At 47.1% G+C, this 9817-nt stretch overlaps 1 protein-coding gene across 1 annotated transcript; it reads right to left on the reverse strand.

The window, feature by feature from the left end:
- Positions 1-8272: 8272 nt before the first annotated feature.
- LOC120660156 (holotricin-3-like) lies at positions 8273-9595 on the reverse strand. Its single transcript, XM_039938531.1, has 3 exons — positions 9407-9595; positions 9225-9303; positions 8273-9085 (listed from the first exon to the last, which is right to left on the reverse strand). Exons 1-3 carry the CDS (start codon positions 9413-9415, stop codon positions 8664-8666), a joined length of 510 nt encoding a protein of 169 aa, XP_039794465.1. The 5' UTR covers positions 9416-9595; the 3' UTR covers positions 8273-8663.
- Between the last annotated feature and the right edge of the window lie 222 nt (positions 9596-9817).

Below are 9817 nucleotides of genomic sequence, written 5' to 3' on the forward strand. Positions count from 1 at the left end.
GGTGAGGGTTGTTGCCTCGGCAGCCGCGGTACTGGTGGTCGGCATCTGGGACGCTATGTTCCTCGTCATACTGGCGATGTCGGTCGCGTTCGGCGGCGTCGCATTCGTGATGATGGTTGTTGATGCGTGGGCGTAGATCTTATTGGTTGAGCTCGAGGTGGAGGTCGTTCTGGTTGACCTCCTCTTTGTCGTCGCGGGGTCATGTCAAGTGATGACTCGACTGAGCATGGTAAGCCGAGTTGTCCTTGCGCATCTGCTGGGCTTGCGTGGTGGCCACATGCAGATGGGCACGAGCCTTGATGATCTCGAGGGTCTCCTGGAGGCCCTCGAGCACCTGGAACACCGCGGCGAGGTTAGCCGATGGTATGGTGAAGATGTCTTGGCCATTGTAGTCGAGGACGAAGTCGGCATCGAGGTTGCGCGATCGGATTAGCGAGCGCCGGTTCCTGGGGTTGCGGTGGTCGGCGTCCTGCATGTCGCGCTCTAACTGATGAATCGCCGCCTCGTTGTGCCTTCTGTCGGCGCGGACCTCATTGCGGAGAAGTCGGTTCTCCCTCTCTTCGTCATCCTCGTTGGGTCGAGTGTCGGAGTCGGCAGAGACGACGAAGATCCGGCGATGCTCCATCGCCGATGAGTGGTTGGGTGGGAGGGTGAACGAAGTATCTTGGAAGCCGAGGTCCGCTCCTGAAGCCGAGTCAGATCAGATCTGACCCATGGTGGCCGAGTCCGAGAGTCACACTCAAATCTGATCCGAGTACGTTGTGGCGGCGTTGCGGAGTCTGAGGGGGGCCTGATCCGGGTCGTCATGGTGTCGAAGCGCGTACTCGCCGAGTTGGATGCACTCGGCGATGCATCTGCAAGCTCGATCTATCTGGGAGATCAAATCGTCAGCAGATCCGACAGGGCGACGAGTCACCCTGGTAGGCGTGGCCGTCACGTAGTCTGCCTCAAGTTCGGGAACTCGAGGTGTGACGGATCTTGGGGTGGCCAGATCAGATCTGGTCCTAGAGGAGGCACTGCTGAGTCTGCGGAGGACTCGATCAGGGTCGTCTCGGTGGTGAAGTGCGTATTCGCCAAGTTGGATGCACTCGGCAATGGATCTGCCGACTCAATCTATCTAGGTGATTAGATCGTCAGCAGATCCAGCAGGACGTCGGGTCACCCTGGTAGGCATGGCTGTCACGTCGAAGTTCTCGGATTCAGAAATCGGAGAGGTGACGGGGGCCTGGGGGGGTCAGATCGGATCTAACTCCGGCGAAGACGTTGCCCCCGATGGTCGAGGGGCCAGAAGTGGGGTTCTTGGGAACCGTGGTCTCCGGAAAGCTTTCGAAGGTGAAGGAGAAGCCGACTGTCGCCTCCATCTGGGCGGTGACACTGGCGGAGAAGATGACGCCGGTGTTGGCTACCATTGGACTCGACGTATGAGCCCTGAGTCCCCTACCTGGCACGCCAACTGTCGGATTGCTATTCCGGCCAAACCACCAGGGGTGTACCCGGCGGTAGAGTTTCAGGACAAGGATCTCAGGACCAAGAGCTCGATGGTAACACGAAGACGCAGGGACTTAGATAGGTTCAGGCCTCAATTTACGTAACACCCTACGTCCTGTGTTCGGGGTTGTATTAGGGTTTTTGAAATGCTGCGAAGAAGAAGTGTCTCTATGGGTCTTCCTATGCCTTTTTTAAATAGACTAGGAGTCGTAGGGGTACAAGGAAAGTATGCTCGGGTTGTTTTACAAGGAAGGAGGTCGGTTAAGATCCCTAGATATCTGGGCTTCTAGCTAGAGCCTCTCATCCTGATCTACTGAATATCCTTTCTGCGCACAGCCGAGTCCCTGTACACCGAGTAGTCGTAGCTGAGTCACCGAGCAGAGTGGTCACCTAGGTTCGGGGACCCCACTCGGCAGGGAGGTACATAGATCTACCTTCGTCAATTAGTTAGCAAGACGACGTCAGACCACCTCTACCTATATTATCTAGACCTCTTCACTCCCGTCATATCCCCTAGATAAACAAGAGTCACTACTAGCACACTTATTGTTCCTCATAGATTCAATACCCTGGAATACTCAAATGTGAAAGCTACATCGGTATCCGTATGCTTGCGGATTTATTGTGTTAGGCTAAGGACCGCCAACAGTAGCTCCAACCTCCGAGCCCCATAGAGTAAGAACTTGAAGACAATAAAAGATTGGGTTCAGAACCTGAAACTACAACCTCTGCTAGCCAAAAGAATAGGAAATGGGGGTCAGCAAGGAATAAACCAATAACCCCAAGGGCAATGGATGGTCAAAGAAATTAGTGTAGCAGGAGAGCCCATATAGCCTCCTAAATTGCGTGCAAAATTTCAAAATGCAATTGGATCTACAATCAAAACAAAGATGGTTTTGGATCCAACGATTCCCGATCGGTTAACGATGTGGAAAATATTGAGCAAAACTTTTATTTTTCCAAAAAGGAACTAATGAGAAAGTAAAGCATTATGCTAGGAAGATGCCAAGTGAAAGTTTCCACCGGTGGAAGAGTGATCCGAATACCACATACCAAGTATGTCCAGAAGAGTCGAATGCCACTTGCAGATTACATAGTAATCACACCAGCACAATGGGTAATCACACCAACATAATGGGAAGAGTTTGTTCAGTAAAAGAGCTCCGAGGAAGCACTAGCCCTAAGCCAGAGGAATATAGATCTAGCACTGAGCAACATAAATTATGATGGAGGACTAGCCCGATCTTCCGAGAGGTAGGGTAAAATCAATTGGTGGAGTATTTGACGTTGGCAATCTGGGCTTCTAATTAGCACGATTCAAAGTCCTGCAAAAGTTACACCGCTGCTCTGTTGTTTATCAACCAAGCACAACTTGATTGACCTCGCCAAGAAGACTTTTTCTCCAAGCGAATCGAAGAACACAAGCAAGAAAGGGTAAACACAATCTGAAATTGCAGATGTATGTGAAGCAAAAAATAGGACGGGGTTCAAGCTCGGATCAAAAGGACTAATCGCCACAGTGGTGAAGAACAAGAACGGGGACCCTCATTCATAGCAAAAGGACTCAACGTCACAGTTAAAATGAAGAAGACAATTTGTCCAGCGCTTGGGCCACTTGGCCCGACACAGTACATGGACCAACAGCCCAAAAGACAGCGACGCAGCGCCCTGGTAGATTTTGGCTGTCACATTGTTTCGATGATTCCCGTTTACTCTGGCTAAGTTTAGGCATGGGGCTGGATCCATTGGAAAGCTTATCTCCTTATTTCCATGCATATGTAGAACATCCAAAATGGACATCGTATGCGACCTAGGCGTCATTTAGTGTGTGCTTCTCCTGGACTCTGAGGTGAACTCGAACTTGAGTTGTTTTGGGCCTCCAGCTTGGGGACTCGAACTGGATGAGCTTTGGACCTCCTTCTCAATTTGGGAAGCTTTGTTGGTCTCCTTCATTTTCATGCCAATCACCAAGTATGGCCGTACGCATACATGTCATGTCCTCATCACATTAAGTGTTCCTTGGGCCGGGTGGATACCAAGCGAAGATTGAGCAATGGCGGCGTGAAAGAGAGGCTGCAATAGTCGCTGGGCAACCCAACCCTTTTGAAGGTTTGGACGATCATGGCTGGTAGTGGCTTCAAGCAATAGTGGATGGAAAACCCAAGTTTTATCAACCTGAGATCAAAGTTGTGGCAGAAAAGATGCTAGAACTTGCCGAGCTTCAGAAACAAGGAGTGTTCAAACCAAACATAGAAAAGGATGTGCTTAGTGCAGCCATTGGGTCCAAAGAGCATGGAGGCCGCGTCAGAGACATGTTCTCTAAGTTAACCATCAAGGATGGCTTCCAAAAGGACCCAGCTAGGTAAGGAGGCATGACCATTACAAGGAAGAAATGAGAGAAGCGGTACAGAAAGCACTATAAAATAAGTTTAAGGGATTTTTCATGGTAACAGTTATGGAACAGCACCAGTTCGAGCTATTATGGTTCAACCCATCACAAGAGGTAGGGCAACAACAGAAGGTGGTCATGCCCCCTCTAGTATTAGTCCAAGCGAATACAACATGTGCTTAGGGCAGTGGCACCTCTAGCATAGCACAACCATGCCCGGTAAATTTTGTATCTATTAGTACTCCCTGCTTGTTGCTCTATCTAGTTGGCAGAGCCAGGAAGCCAAAGGAAGTTGCTGAGGTCCAGGTGGATCCAGATGGGGGTTTATTTGAGGGAAATATGACCCTGCTCCTATATGCATGTGTACAAGTGCAACATCTCCTCAAATCAAGCTATGCGGATCACAAGATAGACATCCTCATTACGGATGGGAAGCATTACCTTGGAGAATGCTTCGACAGTACCATCCTATGGTATAAATGAGATATCATACTAATTGGTCCATAGCTTCGACTTCTTCGGATCGTACCTCGCCAACAGAAGTTCTTGTTGAGCATCCCTCATCATCAGTGACACAACAAGAGTGAGCAGCAGTAGAGCACACCCCACCAGCTTAGCCATCACAACTACCATTTGAACCATCGTCACTGGCTCCACCATCACCACCAAAACGAAGTCATCACCGCCAGCTCTGGTTACCTAGTTAGGAGACAATACTCCACCGGCTCCACCACTGGTCCTGGCTCTGCTAGCGCCACAGGAACAACAACCTCGGGTGATACGGGCTTACAAAAAAAAGGAAAGATCAGAGATTATGGATATATGGCATGCTGCAAACAAGAAGTTTGAAAAGGCTAAGTCAAAGGATGCTTCAAATTTTAGTGCCAGGCTTTTCCTTTCCCCATACTGACACGGAGCACAAGCAGTATGTTGGGGTCGATGCACTTCCAGTTTTATTGGAGTGTCCTAAAAAAATTGAGTACGGCAAACTATTTCTACCGATTGGGCAAATGGTTCTAAGTGAAATGTAGAGGATGCATAGTTGGTACGCGAGGGCATGTATACTTAGGGCTCAGTAGCCTATGGGCTCAGTACGATTTGCAAGTATTCGGACTTCAAGGTATTGGCATCACTGATATCATGTTAGATTTTCAAGACATCCACACCATGTCCCACCTCAATAAAATAGACATCAAAATGGTTAGACTCTAGTGCATTTATGTCCATCAGCAATATTAATGTTTTTTTATGCAATGGCCTAAATTACTATATATGCATATCTAACTAATTGTTATACATTATATTCTACATGATACAAATAAATGATGCCATCATTGTAAACAAAAAGATATGGTATCTTGATCCTTTAGTTATTTGGGAGGTCAGGCACACTGGGCCAAGCAAGTGGAAGGAAAACAATGAGGTGCTACTAGAGTGTAAAACATGGAAGGAGAAAAATGGAAAACGAAAATATTGTCATAAATAGGCCATGAAGAGGGTTGCAACCTACATAACGCTTATGATGCTACAATGGCAAGACCAGAATAACATATTTGCACCATACAACATCTGTTTAAGTCTAATTTAAATCTTTTGTTATAATATACACTTGATCCAATCCATGGCTAAAAATTGTTATTTTTGCGGAAATCACTATATTGCTTTTGTACTACAACCAAAGGTTGTAAGAGCCATCGTATTGGGCTCCTTGGATTGACCAAAAAATAGATACAAAGAGTTTTAGCGAATTTCTTATCTTCCGTATGTACATCATGCTAATATCTCCACAAAAGTATACTTATATTAACTAGCTTCTTTTTTTCTTTTTAAAATAGGGCTTATGAGCACTATATTGTCAGAGGAGGAGCTCGTCCCCCGGGAAAAAAAGAAATGTCTTGACCCACAAACTTCCCATGCCAGAAGCAACCTACTTATTCCGTGTACTGTGGGTATTACATGTGCAAGCACATTAGTGTGCCCAGAGGATACACAATTGATTCCGAACTTAAAAGGGGATACTCTTTATTCGGAATTGATCCATGTGTACATTGTTTTTGCGTCTATCTAAAACTTCATTTTTTTGTGGATTCGTTAATTGCAAACTCAGCCGACAAGGCACAAGGGGGGCACCACCACAACAAACAACTTCTACAAGTAGTCGCTGATTTATGCAGTTTCATTATGCATGAAGTGATCAACATAAGGGGCAAATTTAATCAACGAATTAGCAAGGACCCTAAATACATTGGTCTTCATGAGAGCAGCACTGTACCTCCTCTAATAGGGTTTGTAGAAAATAGGGGAGACATGTATGCAATGTGCACTTTAATGATGCTCTATAATGATATATGTATATATTATTTCTATATAATTTATTTTTATATGCATAATTATTTAAATTTATGAAATATATTCCATGTTGATCATTATATTATGACATTTGATCGCGCACTAGATTGAAAGATTGAAATTGGCGGGAATCAAAATTTTTAAAAATAGAGGGAAACCAATTTGAATAATTGAAATAAAAATCGGGTGAATTTTTTGGTGGGCTAGATGTTTCCAGAGCGGGTCATGCTCTAACCGGCCTCTGGAAATCTATTTGCAGTGGCGGATGATAATGGATTTCCAAGAGCGAGCGTGTTGCAAACAGCTATTTGTAGCTGCGAGAAGTACGTGCACCGCACTACCCTAAAAATAGGTTTTTACTCATCTCTGGAAATTCTATTCGTAGTTGGAGGAATCCCCAAATTTCAGGGGTACCATGTTGCAGCAACACTGTAGGAACACACGTGTAGGGCGCTCTCCCCAATCCCTCGATGTCTTCGTTGCAGAGGGATACTGATAGGATCGGGTGCTCTAGCCTAAGAGGGGGAGGGGGTGAATTAGGCACTAATAAAAACTTTGACCTATGGCTCCAACTAGTTTGCACAAAACTTAAACTAAAACATGTTATCTAGATGTGCAACTAGGTTGTTCTAGTGTGAAACCCCTATCCCAAAAGAGTTTAGCAACCTATAGCCTTTCCTATCAAGAAACTATTCTATGAAAGTAAAGGCACACAAATTGCTAGTATGAAATACGGAAGCTTAATGAGCGGGATAGGAGATAGCAAACTCTTGACGCGGGTGTTTATCCCGTGGTTCGGTTAGCCACAAAGGCACACCTACATCCACGTTGTTGTAACACTCACTAAGAGTATTGCTACTCGGCCACCAAGTCTCTTCCGTGAACACAATCACGGTCACCTTGGCCCCGGGTTCCACTAAGGAGCTTCTCCACAAAGGATGGGGGTCTCCACGTCCCCCCACAAAGTGTCGTCACCGCTCCACACCAAGTCGGAGGGTCGATGACGTTGCCGGCGAGCTTCAAAGCTCCAAGGTGCCGGCGCACCAAGCTCTTGTTTTGGTTCACTAGAGAACCACAGCACAAAGGCTCAAGGCCTTGCAATAACACTCACTAAGAGCTAACCTTTACACAACACTTTCAAAGTGTGCTAAGGGCTAAGGATATCATCTTGATGCTCTTGTATGGCTTGGAGATATTCTTGGGTGTGTGTGGGATATCCAGCAACTCCAGCAATCTTCAAATGGCCGGGGTGAGGCGTATATATAGGCCACCAAGTCTTGTAGTCGTTGCTCTAACGGTCAGCAGAAAATCTGCGTATCATCGGATGAACCGATGCCTCTGGCTGGGGTAGCGTCGGTTCATCCGGTCACTCATAACCCGAAGTAGCCGTTGAACTCCTGACTGCTGACGTCATTACACCGATGGCATGCACCGATGCTTCATCGGTTCAACCGGTGCTGAAGACTTGGCTCTTGCGCGACTTGCATCGTCTCTGGAACACAGTACGCCCAATGCACCGATGCCCCTTTTAGAACCATCGGTTCATCCGGTGACTATAAGCTGACTTGGCTTCGATTCCCTTCTGCACCAAAATACCATAGCGTCGGTTCTTCCGACAACCATCGGATGCACCGATGCTCATGCGTCGGTTTTTCCGGTGCTACCGACCGAAGAGCTTTCAGGGCGCTGCCCTGGGACCCGCGTAGGGGCGGCCCTTCGGGCCTAACTTTGCCTATCTTCTCTTTGTCATCACTTGAACCTAAAAGCCTGAGAATGATCATCTTAACAATCATATTAGTCCAAGTGTTGTATGTGTCATCAATCGCCAAAACAATATATTGAAATATGGCATGAGAGGTCATTTTCGCTACATATACTATGTTATTAGGAAAGAAGCACAGGGATACATGTGCAAGCAATACGGTGGTACTAGTATATAAATAGTACTACAAGAGTACTAAAATAAGGCTTGAACTCAGGACTAATTAATATGCTTCCAGCTTACATTGTTTGATATATTTATATATGAACAACGTGATCAATTCATCAAGAAATTGCAGTAGCTACTCAAATATTTTGCAAGCATCGGCACAAGATATTATTGTACAGATTTTCTTTATTGCCTCCTTTTCTCCAACAAACACTACATCTTCTTTCCCCCCACCAACACAGAAACGAAAATAAAAACACTGCTACTCAGTTTGCAGTAGAATCATCACCATGAACTCCACCACTTTCAACTCTGCACCCACCTGCTTTTGATGACCAACCCTGTACATACTCACTGATGATGCTCAGTTGCTCACAGCTAGCGTCACATCCAGCCTTGCAAAAGTTGAAGCCTTCATGGACCATCTTGGCAACGAGTTCATCTCCAAGTTTTTGCCACCTCCAACTTTCCAGATTAACTTGGACAAAGCACAGGAGGCTCTTAGATTTACATTATACTGCATCCAGGATCCTGTTCTTGCTGCGGGTAAGCAGGGTAGGAGTAGACGGGATAGGACGGCATCGCGTTGTACTGATGATAGGCAGGGTACGAGACCGGCGCCACCGCCTGGTACTGGCCGTAGCCACCGCCGCCACTGCCCTTGCCGCCGCTCTCCTTGCCCTCCTTTCCATCTTTTCCCTCCTTGCCACCACCGAAGCCGCCACCGTAACCCATGCCACCGCCGCCACCGTACATCATGCCGCCGCCGTAGCCGTATCCGTCTCCCTTCTTCTTGTCATCGCCGGAGCTGACGCTGAGCAGCTCCGCGTAGCCTAGGCTGCGCCGGAGCATCGTGGTCAGCGTGATCGGGTCCACGCCGTCGCCGATCACGATGATCTTGTCGCCCTCCATCGTGGCGGATGTCACACCTGCAGGATTCGGTACCTTGTTTGTCAGAATTGATGGAGACTTTTCGTAAACAGAGTTGATTGTGTTTAATTGTTTCGAGCCTGATTAAAAGTTCATTACAGAGCGGCCAATCAAATCGCTGCAATTAGTTGATCTTACCATTCATGCCAACGGCTGCCTTGAAGGCCTTCCTCTTCTTCCTCTCGTCATCCAGGGGCAACTTGAGCACAATCTTTTGCTGCAGCGACAAAGAACCCCAAAACAAATTCAGAACAAAGACATTCAGGCCAAAAAAAAGAAAATCAAGAGATGAAAAATCTTTTTCAGGATCAGGAACCAACCTTGCCCATCTTTCTTGCAGCGAACTGAATTCTTCACAGGAATATCCTGTCCTGGCCGTACAGCGGTACTGGACTGTACTTGGAGTCAAGAGTATGTTGTGCGATTGGTGAGGCAAGCTCTGTGAGTTGTGAGAGCGGAGATATTGTCTCACCCTATTTATAGGCAGGCTGCAGGCACAGGGGGAGAGAGAGGGAGGGAGGAAGCAGCAAAGAAGGCTCTAGAGAGAGAAACAAAGCTTAGCAAAATGGAACAGAACAAACAAACACCCAATCAATCAGCAAGCAGCGCACGGCTACTGAAATGCGTGAATAATCCACGAGACGCACTGTGCCAAATGCCCAGCTCACGGTGAAGCTGGCTGGGTGCTCGAGGAAACTCAACATCAGCGAGTGGCTGGTAGGGTCTGGTCG

Source organism: Panicum virgatum, chromosome 2N (genome assembly GCF_016808335.1).
Source record: "Panicum virgatum strain AP13 chromosome 2N, P.virgatum_v5, whole genome shotgun sequence".
Classification (NCBI taxonomy): Eukaryota; Viridiplantae; Streptophyta; class Magnoliopsida; order Poales; family Poaceae; genus Panicum; species Panicum virgatum.

Bases quoted from the DNA above. Each gene is read 5' to 3' on its own strand.
- LOC120660156 (XM_039938531.1), bottom strand. The intron at 9,086-9,224 runs GTAAGATCAACT...CGAATCCTGCAG, and splicing joins GGCAGCCGTTGGCATGAATG to GTGTGACATCCGCCACGATG.